The 17,015-nt window shown below is 40.0% G+C and overlaps 1 protein-coding gene across 5 annotated transcripts in view; it reads right to left on the reverse strand.

Moving 5' to 3' along the window:
- Window positions 1-17,015, reverse strand: part of Mta3 (metastasis associated 1 family member 3) — a 136,049-nt gene that overhangs the window by 96,506 nt on the left and 22,528 nt on the right. For all 5 annotated transcript variants that reach the window (XM_048353039.1, XM_048353042.1, XM_048353040.1 and 2 more), the window contains exon 4: window positions 5,020-5,146. In XM_048353039.1, the coding sequence (XP_048208996.1) occupies window positions 5,020-5,146 (127 nt within the window). The remainder of the gene's footprint in view (window positions 1-5,019; window positions 5,147-17,015) is intronic.

Here is a 17,015-nt window from a genome sequence, read left to right on the forward strand (position 1 = left end):
GTTGGCATAACAATAATGCTCATAGTATTTTATATTATATCCTTATCATCTATTATTAAATGACCTAAGTCACTGTGTATGAATGAAGCATGTTGCTTCTCTCCTCCCTCAACTCTAAAAATGTCCTAAAAGGATTCTCACTATTCAGATTTGGTCTCATAAACAACATAGGCAAATCACTAACTCTACTCAGAACATGTTCAGGTCTTGCTTTACTCTCTCACTTCCATTGGAATCAGCAGGAACAAGTTGTGACCAGGTACCGGTGGCTCACACCTGTAATCCTAGCTACTCAGGATGCTGAGATCTGAGGATCAAGGTTTGAAGCCAGCCTGGGCAGGAAACTCCGTAAGACTCTTATTTCCAATTAGCCACCAGAAAACCAGAAGTGGGTGCTGGGGCACAAAGTGGTAGAACAGGGCTGGGAATATAGCCTAGTGGTAAAGTGCTCACCTTGTATACATGAAGCTCAATTCCTCAGCACCACATATATAGAAAGAGCCAGAAGTAGTGCTGTGGCTCAAGTGGTAGAGTGCTAGCCTTGAGCAAAAAGAAGCCAGGGACAATACTCAGGCCCCGAGTTCAAGCCCCAGGACTGGCAAAAAACAAAAAAAAACAAAGTGGTAGAGCACTAGTCTTGAGCTGAAGAGCTCAGGGACAGTACCTAGGCCCAGAGTTCAAGCCCTACAATCAATCAAAAAAAATTTTTTTTTAAAGGAACAAGTTGTCTCTCTGTGACATTGGAAAGCTTATAACAAGCATAGTGAGTATTAAAGTTCACAAACTACAAAGAACCTGAAGAATGCCTGTCAGACTTGCTCCTATGTTCCATATAGCACCAAGGAAATTTTGGGCACTTAATAATGTCCCTGAGAATAAAAAGTCACCATTCACCAAATTACCCCTCTTTGCTGCCAAAGAACAATGGGGCTTCAGTAATTTTCTCCTTTTAAAGCAGATACAGATAGGACATGACTTCAACATTAGCAAAATGTCAAGACCACTCCAGTGTGCACTTTTTCTGCGTCGGCATGTGGGCTAGTGAGCACAACACTGTGCCTTGGCCAGAGAAGGGCCCTAACCCCCTTCAGCTGTTTGCAGTGAGAGCCACAGATGAGAAAGTGTGGCTCTGCACTACTCCCTCTCAATTGGGAAAAACAAAACAAAAAACATATAGCCCCAATGTCTGTAACTTCATTATAACCCACTCAGAAAATACCTCAAATTTACTATCTTACCAAACAAGCACTTAGCAAGTTCTCTAACCCAGAAAATACTTAGAAAACAGATTGACAGTGACTGAAGGGTCACATACACTCAGTACATTCTATGCTCCATACAAGACTGCCTTGAGAAACCAATATAGTCTCTCAGGCCTTATGAAAAATGAAATTCACATCACCAGTTTTCTTGTTTCAGGCAGTCTGTGAGAGGAAACCAACATTATGTGTTATAAACAGATTCCATGCTATTGACAGGGTAATTAAAAATATACCCTTTGTGTATATGTTCTTTAAACTATTTGTCAGATTTTTGTTCTGCTAAGATTCTTTTTTTTTTTTTTTTGTGCCAGTCCTGGGCCTGGCTTCTTTTTGCTCAAGGCTAGCACTCTGCCACTTGAGCCACAGCGCCGCGCCACTTCTGGCAGTTTTCTATATATGTGGTGCTTGGGAATCAAACCTAGGGCTTTATGTATATGAGGCAAGCACGCTTGCCACTAGGCCATATTCCTAGCCCCTGTTAAGATTCTTATGACTGGCCATATAACTCTTCTGTGCTTACAAAGAATCTTTATATCCTAGCTTCTTCCAATGAAATAATAAATGAATGTGGCTCTTCAGCATTTATTAGATATATGACAAATATATATCTAATATATATACTAGATATGTAATCTATATTTATACATAATTATGTTATATAAAATTCATGGATTTTGGGGCTGGGGATATGGCCTAATGGCAAGAGCGCTTGCCTCGTATACATGAAGCCCTCGGTTCGATTCCCCAGCACCACATATACAGAAAATGGCCATCTTAGGCTAATGCCACTTAGACTTCTATGAAGACATATAGTATTTCCACATTATACTATCAAATCTCTGATTTGCTTGCTGGAAGTTTATATATATTTTTTATTCAGGTATATTACTGAAGGTTCACAGCTGTAATCCTAGGTATTCAGGAGGCTGAGATCTGAGGATTATGGTTCAAAGCCAGCCCAGGCATGAGTATGTGAGATTCTTATCTCTAATTAACTATCAAAAATCCAGAAGTGATGGGGCTGGGAATATGGCCTAGTGGCAAGAGTGCTTGCCTCGTATACATGAAGCCCTGGGTTCAATTCCTCAGCACCACATATATAGAAAATGGCCAGAAGTGGCGCTGCGGCTCAAGTGGCAGAGTGCTAGCCTTGAGCAAAAAGAAGCCAGGGACAGTGCTCAAACCCTGAGTCCAAGGCCCAGGACTGGCAAAAAAATAAAAAATAAAATTCATGGATTTTATATGAAAGTATACAAATCATAGTAGCTATAATTATATATATATTCCATATTTATTAGATATACCAAAAATAGACACATAAATAATAGACAGATATATCTAATGTATCTAGTTTTATACATATATTACTTTTTGGGTGTGTGTGCACACATGTGTGCGTGCATGTGCGCCAGTCCTAGGGCTTGAATCCAGGGCCTGGGCATTGTCCCTAAGCTTTGTGCACAGTGCTAGCGCTTTACCACTTGAGCCACAGCTCAACTTCCAGCTCTTTGATGGTTAATTATGGAGATAAGAGTTTCATAGATTTTCCTGCCCAGGCTGGCTTTGAACCATGATCCTCAGATCTCAGCCTCCTGAGTAGATAAAATTACAGGCTTTTACACACTTACACACACACACACTTACACATGCGCATGCACATACAGACACACACACACATACACACACATCTTTAAAACAATCATGACAGCAGAAAATGGCTGAAGATGAGCTGAAGTATCACCTTCCCATGGTATGTCTATGCCACATATATCTTTTTCTTTTTTAATAAACTTTCTTATCACTTAAAAAAAAAAAATCCAGGTCTGGGAATGTGTTTAAGTGGTAGAGTGCTTGCCTAGCATGCATGAAGCCCTGGATTTGATTCCTCAGTACCACATAAATAGAAAAAGTCGAAGTAGCACTGTGGTTCACATAGTAGAGTGCTAACCTTGAGCAAAAGAAGCTCACGACAGTCAGTGCCCATGCCCTGAGTTCAAGCCCCAGGACTGGCACACACATATACACAAAAAAAAAAAATCTCAAAATTTGTTTCCACTATACCCAAAGTGTCTCCTTAACACAAAACAAAACTAAAAAAACCTAAAGCAATAATAGGGGATATTCACTATGAGGTAGGGGTAACTCAGTTTGTTTGTTTTTTTAAGATTTGGAAAAAACAGAATTTCAGTACTTTTGTCCTATACTTTCTATTATGGTCTTCCATATGCCCATATCTGAAAAGTGAAATTATGTACAAAGATCCCTGGAATCAGTGCTGGTGTATAGGTACCACGAAGACCCAATTAGAGCTTCAGGAAGGACACAAACTCATGTCAAACCCAAAACACAGATATAAACTCAATCTAAATTTAATTTTTAGTTCAATCAATTTAAATTAAAATCAACATTGGAAACAAAGAAGAGGAAGCAGGCTGGGAATATGGCCTAGTGGTAGAGTGCTTGCCTCATATACATGGAGCCCTGGGTTTGATTCCTCAGCACCACATATATAGAAAAACGCCAGAAGTAATGCTGTGGCTCAAGTGGTAGAGTGCTAGCCTTGAGCAAAAAGAAGCCAGGGACAGTGCTCAGGCCCTAAGTTCAAGCCCTAGGACTGGCAAAAAAGAAAAAAGAAGAAGAGGAAGCAATTATTGAACTAGCTAATACAGTTTACTTCTGCATAGAAACAGTTTTTATGAATATCTTGATCAGAAGGAAGCTGAAAAAAAATCAAAATTATGAACTAATGGAATTTTTAAAACTAAGGTACTATATTCTTTCTCATACCCATCACCTTGGACTTCTGGTACTCGCTGAATACACACGATATTCACCAGGTCCTTCTATCTATCATAGGTCCCACACTCTCTCCTGAAAGTCGAATAAATACAAATCTTTCTGAAGTTTTCCTGATTCTGAAGGTCAGAATGAACTGACCTTTTGAGTTCAAATATTTTGTTATATTTATTAGACTGCTTTGAATAAAAGTTTACTGTATCTTTGCTTAAAATTGATCACTACTGCTATATCATAAAGACCATCACAATTCCAGCACAACCCTCAAATCCTTAAACTAAAGAGCAGGCTGTTTGTTTTGTTTTTTTAAACCTATCATTGCACAGAATGAAATATTGGGGAAATAGCTTGGTGGCAGAACCCTTGCCTAGCTTATGCAGCATGGCCCTAGTTTCAATCCCCAGACCTATAAAAATGAATGAGTAAATGTATGAATGAGTGAGTGACTGCACAGAGCAGATGCCAGTAAATGAGTAATAAAAAAAAATAAAGTTTTCATCCCAGAGAGCTTCAAAAGAAAATAAAAATCCATATATCCTGAAAGGCCACATACCCTACAGATAATAAAAAGTCACATGCCATACAAGTCACATCAATTCTCATGACTTTATAATTTGCTAGGAATCTTGTAGATTTCCCAATACAGTGTCAGCTGGACATTGTTTGGCATGATGCTAAAAGTGCTCAAAGAGTCAGGAATGAAAGTGGAAATAATGTGTTACTGCAGAACTTTTGCTTTAATATGTGAATGCATCTGACAAATTTCAAGATAAAATTCTAACATGAAGCTAAAGTAAACTACGTTGAATTTGGAACATGCTTCAAAAGTAGCCCTTTCCCCTCTGTACATCATGTATCACCTTTATATAAATAACAAAGTAGAAAAAGAAAAAAACAAGAGCCTTTGGTTTTGTTCACAATATTAATGGGTACAACAGATTAACTTCTAAAGGGTTCTTACCTGATGTGTGTTGCAGGCAGAGATTCATACTGACGTGACAAAAAGAGTTCCCTATGTTTCAACTGATGTTTCTGTTTATCAGTCAAGTCAGCTTCAACTGTTGTTTCAGATTCTTCCTCAATTTCTTCTACACAAATAAATTCAAAGAATTTATTATTATAAAACATAATGGCGAAAGAAAAATGCGGTGTAAGATATCACAAGAAATGTACTCACTGCCCTATTATGTAACTGTACCCCTTTTGCACAACACCTTGTCAACAAAATTTAATTAATAAAAAAACAAAAACATAATGGCAGGGAGTATGGCTTAGTGGTAGAGTGCTTGCCTTGTATGCATGAAGCCCTGGGTTCAATTCCTCAGCATCACTTAAACAGACAAGGCCAGAAGTGGCGCTGTGGCTCAAGTAGTAGTAGAGTGTTAGCCTTGGGCAAAAACAAGCCAGGGACAGTGCTCAGGCCCTGAGTCCACGCCCTCAGGACTGGCAGAAAAGCAAAACAACAAAGCATAATGGCTATGTGATTATTAAAGCAGAATTTAAAAGAGGACAAACTTTCATTTGCTATTTTCTTCAAAATAATCAACTTTAAAACTGTACATTACACTTGTCATTTAAATTACAACTATAAAACTAAGTTATTTGGACCTGAAAGAAGAAAATTCCAATTTAAAAATGGCAGCCAACATATGTTTGGCACTAGTGGCTCACATCTGTCATCCTAGTTACTGAGGAGGCTGAGATCTAAGGGTTGCAGTTCAAAGCCAGCCCAGGCAGGAAAGTCTATGAGGCCAACCTGGGCAAAAAATGAGGCGCTCTCTCTCTCTCTCTCTCTCTCTCTCTCTCTCTCTCTCTCTCTCTCTCTCTCTCTCTCTCCTTCCCCCGCTCCCCCCCCCCCTTGGCCAGTCCTGGGGCTTGAACTCAGAGCCTGGGCACTATCCCTGAACTTCTTTTGCTCAAGACTAGTACTCTACCACTAGAGCCACAACCACACTTCCACCTTTTTCTGTTAATGTATGTAGTACTAAGGAATTGAACCCAGGGCTTCATGCATGCTAGGCAAGCACTCTACCCGTAAGCCACATTCCCAGCCCAAGGCCCTATCTCAAAACCACTAAAGCAAAAAGACCTGGATGTATAGCTCAAGTGGTAGAATATCTGCCTAACAAGCATAAGGCTCTGTGTTCAAAAGGAAAAAAATAAAAGCAGCTAAGCCATGAGTGATAGCATATGCCTGTAATACATGCCTCCAATACACTGAAGACTAAGAAAGGAGAATCACAAGTTTGAGGCCAATCTGGGCTACCTAAACCTTGTCTCGAAAATCAAAAGCATAAGCTGGGTGGCTGGGAAAAGTGGCTTAGCAGTAGAGTGCTTGACTACCATGCATGAAGCCCTGGGTTTGATTCCTCAACACCAAATAAACAGAAAAGGCCAGAAGTGTCACTGTGGCTCAAGTGGTAGAGTGCTAGCAAAAGAAGCTCAGGGACAGTGCCCAGGCCCTAAATTCAAGCCCTAGGGACTGGGGGAGGAAGGAAGGAGAACCATAAGCTGGTAGCTCATTCTATAATCCTAGCCACTCAAAAGGCCACCAGTGCTAGTCAGAATGAAAAAAAGCCAAGCAGAAGCACAAAGTTGTAAGTTCATGGCCCAGCACCAACACAAAAGATAAGTAATGAAAAGTTTTTTTAAAATCTTTGAAGGCCGGGGCTGGGGATATGGCCTAGTGGCAAGAGTGCTTGCCTCGTGTACATGAGGCCCTGGGTTCAATTCCCCAACACCACATATACAGAAAATGGCCAGACGTGGCGCTGTGGCTCAAGTGGCAGAGTGCTATCCTTGAGCAAAAAAGAAGCCAGGGACAGTGCTCAGCCCAAGGTCCAAGCCCCAGGACTGGCCAAAAAAAAAAAAAAAAAATCTTTGAAGGCCAACATTCTAGTAATAAAAGTTGCAGAAAATAAAAATAGAGACCATGCTTTTTCTTTGCGAAAAGTAGAAAAAGAAAACAACCAAGGGGGGCTGGGGATATAGCCTAGTGGCAAGAGTGCCTGCCTCGGATACACGAGGCCCTAGGTTCGATTCCCCAGCACCACATATACAGAAAAACGGCCAGAAGCGGCGCTGTGGCTCAAGTGGCAGAGTGCTAGCCTTGAGCGGGAAGAAGCCAGGGACAGTGCTCAGGCCCTGAGTCCAAGGCCCAGGACTGGCCAAAAAAAAAAAAAACAACCAAGGAAGTCATTCAAGAAAAATTTCCCAGCAGAGAGCATGGTGGTTTCCACCTATAATCCCAGCTACTTGGGAGGTGAACATTGGAAGAATCTGATTAGTGACCAGCCCAGACTAGACCCCATTTCAACAAACAAAGCAGTTGTGCCAGTCAGTCCCTTATATGGGACACCAATCTCTGCAAAAAGCACAAGACCAGTGGCTCACTGAAAATAACTTTATAAAAGAAGGAGCTGGTGGCTCATGCTTGCAATCCTAGCTACTCAGGAGGCTAAGATCTGAGGATGGCATTTGTAGCCAGCCCAGGCAGAAAAGTCCCCATGTCTCCAATTAACCACTCAAAAACTGGCCCTGAAGGGACTGGGAATGTGGCTTAGTGGTACAGTGCTTGCCTAGCATGCATGAAGCCCTGGGTTCAATTCCTCAGTACCACATAAACAGAAAAGGCCAGAAGTGGTGCTGTGGCCTAAGTGCTAAAGCACTAGCCTTGAGGCTTAGAGACAGAGCCCAGGCCAACAACCAACTAAAAAAAAAATGTCTAGGGCAGTGGCTTAAATAGTAGAACAACTACCTAGCAAGCTTAAAGACTCCAGCAGTATGAGAGAAGAAGAGAAAAGAAAATTGTCGCTGGAAATATGGCCTAGTGGCAACAGTGCTTGCCTCGTATACATGAAGCACTGAGTTCAATTCCTCAGCACCACATAAACAGAAAAAAACAGAAGTGGCGCTGTGGCTCAAGTAAAAGAATGCTAGCCTTGAGCAAAAAGAAGACAGGGACAGTGCTCAGGCCCTGAGTCCAAGCCCCAGGACTGGAAAAAAAAAAAATTGTCGGGCTGGGGATATAGCCTAGTGGCAAGAGTGCCTGCCTCGGATACACGAGGCCCTAGGTTCGATTCCCCAGCACCACATATACAGAAAAACGGCCAGAAGCGGCGCTGTGGCTCAAGTGGCAGAGTGCTAGCCTTGAGCGGGAAGAAGCCAGGGACAGTGCTCAGGCCCTGAGTCCAAGGCCCGGGACTGGCAAAAAAAAAAAAAAAAAAAAAAAAAAAAATTGTCCTTCTTGAACATGATTAGCCTTCAAATTTCCCCCACATACTTAATTTTTTCATGAAGAAAAAATTTATGGAAAGAAAAAACAGTTCGGGGCTGGGGATATGGCCTAGTGGCAAGAGTGCCTGCCTCATATACATAAGGCCCTGGGTTCAATTCCCCAGCACCACATATACAGAAAATGGCCAGAAGTGGCGCTGTGGCTCAAGTGGCAGAGTGCTAGTGCCTTGAGCAAGAAGAAGCCAGGGACAGTGCTCAGGCCCTGAGTCCAAGCCCCAGGACTGGCCAAAAAAAAAAAACCAGTTCACCTACAAATAAACTGGAATCAGAATGGAATCTACTTGTACATAATAACACTATATGCTAAGATGGTAGTACCACACTATCCAAAAGAAAAAACTATATTCAAAGTAGACCTGTATAGCAGTCGATCAATTTACCATGTCTAAGGACAGAGTCACCACATCCTTGCATTTATTCCACCAGCATTTATCAGGTGCTACATCAGGTAATGTCCAAAGGGTTAGGGATACTTGATCAACAAAACAGGGATGGGAAAACTGAGGACCCAAAAGAGTGAGTCTGCTCTTAGGTAGAAAGGAATGGGCTGGCTCTTCACAAAGAAGCAGAACCCGAAGGTAAACTTGGAACATCTGGACATGCCTAGAGACCTTAACTTTGAGAAACCAATGGATGGCATATACACAGCAACATACCTGTTTCTCACAATTCTTACTTAGGACCCACAAAAAAAGAGATTTTTTAAAAAAATCAAATACAATCCACTAGCAATTCTTTTTTAATTGCATATTCTAACAAATGGGCTTTGTTAGATCTTTCCTATTTTCAAACTTTCAAAACTGTGACCTGAACAAACACGAAAAACTGATGTAAAAGCCTCACTTGGTTCAAAGAAAGAACAAGACAAATTAAGATTCTTCAAATGTTCTTTTTAATGAACTACTCAAAAGAGAAATACAGCACTAAAGGAACCGTTTACTTGAAGGTTTAATAACATTTCACCAACAGAGATCAATGAAGTCATTGCTGTACTGATACTATTAGTACAGTACCATCAAGTATCATACACACATACACACACACACACACACACTATATATATATATATATACATATATATATATATATATATTTCCCCCCCCCCACCTGTCCTGGGGCTTGAACACAGGTCCTGGGTTCTGTCCCTGAGCTGCTTTTGTGCTCAAGGATAGCACTCTACCACTTGAGCCACAGTGCCACTTCTGGCATTTTCTGAGTAGTTCATTGTAAGAATCTCACATGCTTTCTTTCCTACATGTGCTGGCTCCAAACCACGATCCTCAGATCTCGGCCTCTTCTTGAGTAGCTAGGATTACAGATGTGAGCCACCAGTGCCTGACTCAAAATTATACTGTTTATCTAATTATATTTTATATATTTTTTGGAGACATAGCTAATAAAATTCTAATGGGTATTCTACAGATCTAAAATACTATTAAGTGCTACAAATACTAAAAAAAAAAAAAGAAAGAAAATCTTCCTTTTTTTCCTTCCTTCCTCCCTCCCTCTTTCCTTCCTTCCTTCTTGTCTTCTCTCCTCCCTCCCTCCCTCCCTCCCTGCCTCCCTCCCTCCCTCCTTTTTGGTCATTTTGTTTTCCTTGAACCCAGAACCAGTACATCTAACCAAATACTCTATCACAGCCCCAAATCTTATTCTCTTATACAACTCTGTGGTACAAGCTGAACAGGACTAAAAGTTCTTTAGTCCAACCTAACCAGAGACAGAAATGACCACAAATAGCTTTCAATATGAACGTCATTAATGATTCCTATTTATTTAAACTTTCAATTTTCATTTACATATTTCTATAAATTTGTTCTAGTTCAAAAGCCAAAATGAATGATTACACCAATGTTCTAAAAACATTGAGCAACAGCAGAAATTAGCATTTAGACAAGGAACATTTTAAAAGACCTAATATAACTATCACAGTGAAAAATCCTATACATTGGACTGGGGGTATAGTTCAATTGTACAGCACAGACTAGCATGCATGAGACCCTAGGGTAGATCCCAACACCATAAAATTTTTTAATTAAATTCATGTAAATCATTTTAAAAATCATTTACCAAGTGTGATGGAATTCTAAATCTGTTCTCTTAGTAATGTTATTAGAGCAAAAGTCAAACACTACAAAAGTAGAAGACAATGACTCGCAAATAATTTACCATATATCCTTTATAGGAAATATTTTCAGAAGCATTTCATTGACTAGCAGTAAGTCACTGGAGGCATAGAGGAGGAAAGATAACAGAAGAAAACCATACAAAGGTATTGTTTGAAGTTTCAAAGAGAAATAATGGCTGGTCACTGGTGGCTCATACCTGTACTCTCTAGCTACTCAAGAGGTTGAGATTTGAGGATCATGGTTCAAAGCGGCCTAGGAAGTAAAGCCTGTGAGACTATTATCTCCAAATTATCTCCACCAGAAAACCAGAAGTGGCACCGTGGCTCAAAGTGGTAGAGCACTATCCTTGAGCAAAAAAAGCTTAGGGATAGCACCCATGTCCTGAGTTCAAGCCCTTCATTCAACTAACCAACCAACCAACCAGCCAACAAGTAAATAAGTTAATAAATGAATAGAAATGATGTTGCTTCTTTAGATCTTAGGGGTGGGTGGGTGGGTGGGTGTATGTGCGCGCGCCATGCTGTGTGCCTTGCTGGGACTGGGGCTTGAACTCAAGACTTGAGTGCTGTCCTTTAGCTTTTATGCTCTAGGTTGGTGCCACCTGAGCCACAGCTCCATTTTCACTTTTTGATTATTAATTGAAGATAAGCATCTCACAGACTTTCCTGCCTCTGATGGCTTCAAACTGTGATCCTCAGACTTCAGCATCTTGAATAGTTAGGATCATAGCTGAACAGCACTTGCCAAGCCCTGTGTTAACTGTATGTACCCATGTAATTAATGTGTGGCCCACTGAGGCTCCCAAACACTGTAAAGTTTTAACTGCAGGGTGAAAAAGAAATCAAAATCCCCAAAAGCTAAATGTAGGCTGAGAATGCTAGACTCAGAGAAGAAATCCATCCAGTTGAATAGTCTAGAGTGCCTAAGAATCCAACTACAGGAGTTGGGGGTCAGTTATAGTAGGTTACACTCATGGACTCTGAAAATTTTAGCGATTTGGTATGTAACCTAGAAATGAATGATGAATGAAAATACCTAAGTGTGTTGGTTGCCAGTAGCTCACACCTGCAATCCTAGTTACTCAGGAGACAAATCTGAGGATCAAGGTTCAAAGCCAGATGAGAAGAAAATCCATGAGACTCTTATCTCCATTAACCACGAAAAAGCCAGAAGTGAAGGCAGCTCAAATGGTAAAGCAGCAAATTTCAGCAGAAAACGCTAAGCCCTGAGTTCAAGCCCCGAGTTCAAACTCCAGCATGCACGCACACACGCACGCACGCACGCACACATGTATACACAAAGTGTGAGCAGTAACATTCTAGAGATCCATTACTGATTCTGAAATCTTAGCCTGAAACTGAGTACTATTCCAGATAGGTCGGAATTATAATTCCTACATGTTAGCTTGGGGGACTCAGGCAAAAGAGGGAGTCTTCCATACATTAATCAAAAATACCCTTAGAAGAAATGTACTCATTACCTGACTTGTTCAACTGTAACCCCTCTGAAATCACATTTACAATAAAAAAAAATTTTAATCTTAGAAGGAAAAAAACCCAAGAAGGAGAGTACCCTTAGATCTCTATTTAAATGAGACAGAACCACAGCAGTGAGATGTGAGCTGATACCAACTATATAGAAAGTCAGGCAGTTAAAAAAAGGTCTGTACTTGTATTTAACAATTACCTAAGTTTGAAAGCTTATTATACTAAAAATAGCTCAGTGATGATGTAACTCATATTTGCCTGGTAAGGAAAGAGAAAAATCCTTAAAAATAGACTTAGCAATTTAATTACAACTAAAAGGAATTTGAAAAATGAGATTTCAGGGAACTATAATGAATGCAGAAAACAATTTGGCAGCTTAAGAGCAAGTGATCAGCATATCAAAGTCAATTATAATTTTATTGCTAGCAATAAACATACATAAGTTGAAATTAAGAAAACAATTCTGCTATGATAGCTCCAAAAAGAATAAAACACTTAGTAATAATGTTTTTAAAAAGACAGAAAACTTTTATGGTTAAAACTCCAGAATATTGCTAAAGACCAAATCAATGGAAAACAACCCATGTTCATGGGTTGGAAGAGTAAATATTTAAAATGATAATATTCCCCACCTCCTTGATCTACAGACCAATAACACATCTAGTAAAATTTCAACTACTTTTTTTCACAAGAATTAACATATTATCCCGAAAATTCATATAGATACATCAAGGACCAAGAATAGCCAAAATAATCTTGAATAAGAACAAATTTAAGGACCAGTGGCAATGTAAGCTCAAGGGTCTAGATGTAATGAAAAAGAAGTTGGCTCATATCCTAAAGCTACAATAATCAAAACTTTGAGATACTGGCAATAAGAATAGATAGGTAAATCAATGGAGTACAAGTCAACAACTGGCAGTACAGAAATAAGTCCGTAGTTAATTTTGTGTGTGTCTGTGTGTATGTGTTGGTTCTGGAGCTTGAACTCTTGGCCTGACCATTGTCATTAAGATTTTTTGCTCAAGACTAGCATTCTACCACTTAAGCCACAGCTCCACTTCCTGATTGGTTTTTTTGTTTCTGTTTTTGTGGGGTTTTGTTTTTGTTTTTGGGTGGTTGTGGGGCTTGAACTCTCTCCGCCTGGGCACTGTGCTGAGTTCCTCAGCTCAAGGCTAGTAGTGCTCTACCACTTGAACCACAGCACCACTTTCGCTTTTCTGGCGGCTAATTGGAGATAAGAGTCTTACGGAATTTCCTGCCCAGGCTAGCTTTGAACCATGATCCTCAGAGCTCAGCCTCCTGAGTAGCTAGGATGACAGGCGTGAGCCACCAACGGCCAGCTTGGTTAACTGACTTTTAACAAGAGTGTCAAAGACTTTTCGCTAGTTAAAAAAAAAAGAAGAATCTTTTCAGCAAATGGTGCTAGATACTCACATGCACAAGAATGAGGGTAGACCCCCCTGACTCTTATACCATCTACAAAAATTAACTCAAAATAGATCAAAAACTAATATAAGAGCTAAAAAAAAAAACCTGTAAGCCTCTCAGAATAAAAAAATAGGTAATAAATTTTCATGAACTTAAGAGTAGGTAACGGCTGCTTGTTATAATATCCAAAAGCATAAACAAAATAATGTTAAAATTAAAAAGATATCACAAGCACACATTCCATTATCTATGAGCGTGATGTCATCACATGTCTTTCCACCTGTCATGACCTCATAGACCCCAAAAGGGAAGTCAGGAGAGAATGAATTCAAACAATTTTTTTACTGAGAGACTAACATGAAATGAAAAATTTGGCTGGTACAAGCCTTTTTTTTCTTCTTTTACTTGCTTTAAGAAACCTGTTCCAGAAATTTTATCTTCATATTGTAAGATGCTATGACTCATCAGCAAAAGTTTGGATCCCATCAGAAATTTAAGCTATTTCTGTTTTACATTTATTCAAAGAACACTGCATCTGGCAAAGACTGCTCACTCTTATAATAAATTCAAAGTCCATCTGGAATTTTATACAACCTTAACATGTCACCATGCATTTCCCACTTGCTATCAACTGTAAAACTTAGAAAACAAAATTAAAGGATTAGAAGTACTCAAATTATCCACCATCTCCCAGAGTATCTTCCTAAAGCACAATTTGAACTCCTTTCCCACCCTGAATTTAAAAAAAAAAATCCTCCTGAGCTGCAAAACACCATTCAGATAAAAAAAATGAACTTTCATTGCTATAAATCTAAAGCTCAAGAGCCATTTTTTCCCTTCTCCCCTCAACTCAATTCCAAGCAAAAAAAAAAAAAAAAAAGGAAATTTACTAATATACCTTGTACTGTGTTCCGGGAATATCTATTAAGAAGATAAAGATTACAGTTTACGGGGGCTGGGGATATGCCCTAGTGGCAAGAGTGCGTGCCTCATATACATGAGGCCCTGGGTTCGATTCCCCAGCACCACATATACAGAAAATGGCCAGAAATGGTGCTATGGCTCAAGTGGCAGAGTGCTAGCCTTGAGCAAAAAGAAGCCAGGAACAGTGCTCAGGCCCTGAGTCCAAGCCCAGGACTGGCCAAAAAAAAAAAAAAAAGAAAGATTACAGTTTACTCTGGACCCCATCATACACACCTTTTACAGTAAGTAAAAAAAAAAAAAAAAAAAAAAAATGGCAGGATAGAGGAAGCCAACGTTGCTTGAGGAATGAGCAGGGGTCTCTATCTCTGAAGACAAATGTCTGTATTAACATGTGAAGAAGAAAGGGGATAGAAGAAGGTGGGGCATCTCCTATAACTGGAGAATACACCCTCTGGCTAAGGATGGCTCAGGTTCTTATCCACCCTTAGCTTAAGCTTACCTAGTCAATGCTTGCTTTTACCACCACATCCAGGTAAAGAGATCAGCTGAGAGCCCCACTAAGGTGAAACAAAGTCCCTCATTTAGAGAACTATCCAGTAAACAAATATGTGCATGTATGAAAAAAGGATATGTGGGGCACTGGTAGCTCAGCACCAGTAATCCTATCTATTCAGAAGGCTGAAATCTAAGGATTGTGGTTTGAAGCCAGACTGGGCAGGAAAAGTCCCTGAACCTTATCTCCAATTAACTACCAGAAAACCTGAAGTGGCACTGTGATTCAAAGTGGTGGAGCATTAGCTTTAAGCTAAAAAGCTCAGAGACAGCGCCCAGGCCCTGAGTTCAAGCTCAACAACAACAACAACAGCAAAAAGATATACCTTACCATCCACTTTATTTCATACCTATACTTAAAACATCTTCATAAGACTGAACTCCTGCTTTTACATAAACAGGAACCAGTATTAGAAACACACAGATGTACAAAATAATGAACACAAAACACATAAAACAACAGTTGCTTCAACACTGGGCCATCCAGGACAGTGATCTCTGAGACACAGGAATCAAATGAGGTAAGCCTGATACTGGTCCTTGTTCACTGCCTTTGAGTTTTTCAAATTAGATAGTACGGAGCATGAGAAAAGAGAGAGCTGGACAAGAAACCTAAAAGCCCATAGGAGGTACGCATAGAATGTGAAGAAACCAACAAAAGCCGGGGAATGGCTAGAAACAGGGAAGTGTGCCCAGGACTCACACAGGACTATGAAGAATATTTGTTCTCAAATAGTAGCCATACTGGAAATAAGAACAGTGCATCATGTATTGGTAAAGTACACAGAAAAATCTTGCCTAAGTAATGGGAAATATAATTAAGCTTAGGATCTACTTAACAATTCATATGCAACAACTGAACCATCAAGCTGCTTCTAAGTATCTCAAGTATCTCTGCATCCCTGAACACAGTTCAAGACAACATATAGGAATACAAAATTGTCCAGAGCCAAGTGTCATGCCATGGCATACATCTGTAGTCACAGCTACCTAGGAGGCTAAGACAAGTACACCACTTGAACTCAAGGGTTCAAAGCCATCTTGATACTTTGAGATCCTGAGGAGAGAGGAAGAAGAAAAATTCCAGTATGGCTATACTCTTTACAGTCCTCTATGCTGTATGAGCACTGGGCCCAGTTTCTTTAGCTCTACTTTTTCCTCTTAAAACAATTTCAAAGGGTTTCATTGTTCTATTTTCATATAAGCAAATAAAATATGTGGACCACATAGAATCTTGTCTCGATTGCTTTCTTAAGTTGAAGGGGTATCCCGGATGTATGTATAGAAAGATGTGACAGCACACACCCATGTACAATTTACATATGCTCATAAAAATCTGTATTTAAAATTTTTTTTAAAACAGCCATGGGCTGAGAATATGGCCTAGTGGTAGAATGCTTGCCTTGTATACATGAAGCCCTGGGTTTGATTCCTTAGCACTACATACATAGAAAAAGGCGGAAGGGGGCTGGGAATATGGCCTAGTGGTAGAGTGCTTGCCTCGTATACTTAAGCCCTGGATTCGATTCCTCAGCACCACATATATAGAAAATGGCCAGAAGTTACCTGACCTAGGGAAGGGAAAGAAAAACAGAGTGTAAGATATCACAAGAAATGTACACGCTGCCCTACTATGTAACTGTACCCTTTTTGCACAACACCTTTTCAAAAAATTTGTGTTTAATTAATAAATAAATTAAAAAAAAAAAAGAAAAGAAAAAGAAAATGGCCAGAAGTGGTGCTGTGGCTCAAGTGGCAGAGTGGCAGAGCCTTGAGCAAAGAGAAGCCAGGAAAAATGCTCAGACCCTGAAGTCCAAGGCCCAGCACTGGCAAAAAAAAAGAAAGAAAAAGCCAGATATTAGTAGCGCCATGGCTCAAGTGGTAGAGTGCTAGCCTTGAGCAAAAAGAAGCCAGGGACGGTGCTCAGGCCCTGAGTTCAAGGCCAGGACTGGCAAAAAAAAAAAAAAAAAAAAACAGCCATGTGCCAGTGGCTTACACTTGTAATCTCAGGTACTCAGAAGGCTAAGATCTGAAGAACACAATTCAAGCCAGCCTAGACAGTTAATTCCACCAATTAACCAGTCAAAAAAAAAAAAAACCGGAACAAGGAAGTATGTACGGCTCAAGTTGTACAGTAC

The sequence above is a fragment of the Perognathus longimembris genome, chromosome 8 (assembly GCF_023159225.1).
Source record: "Perognathus longimembris pacificus isolate PPM17 chromosome 8, ASM2315922v1, whole genome shotgun sequence".
Lineage (NCBI taxonomy): Eukaryota > Metazoa > Chordata > Mammalia > Rodentia > Heteromyidae > Perognathus > Perognathus longimembris.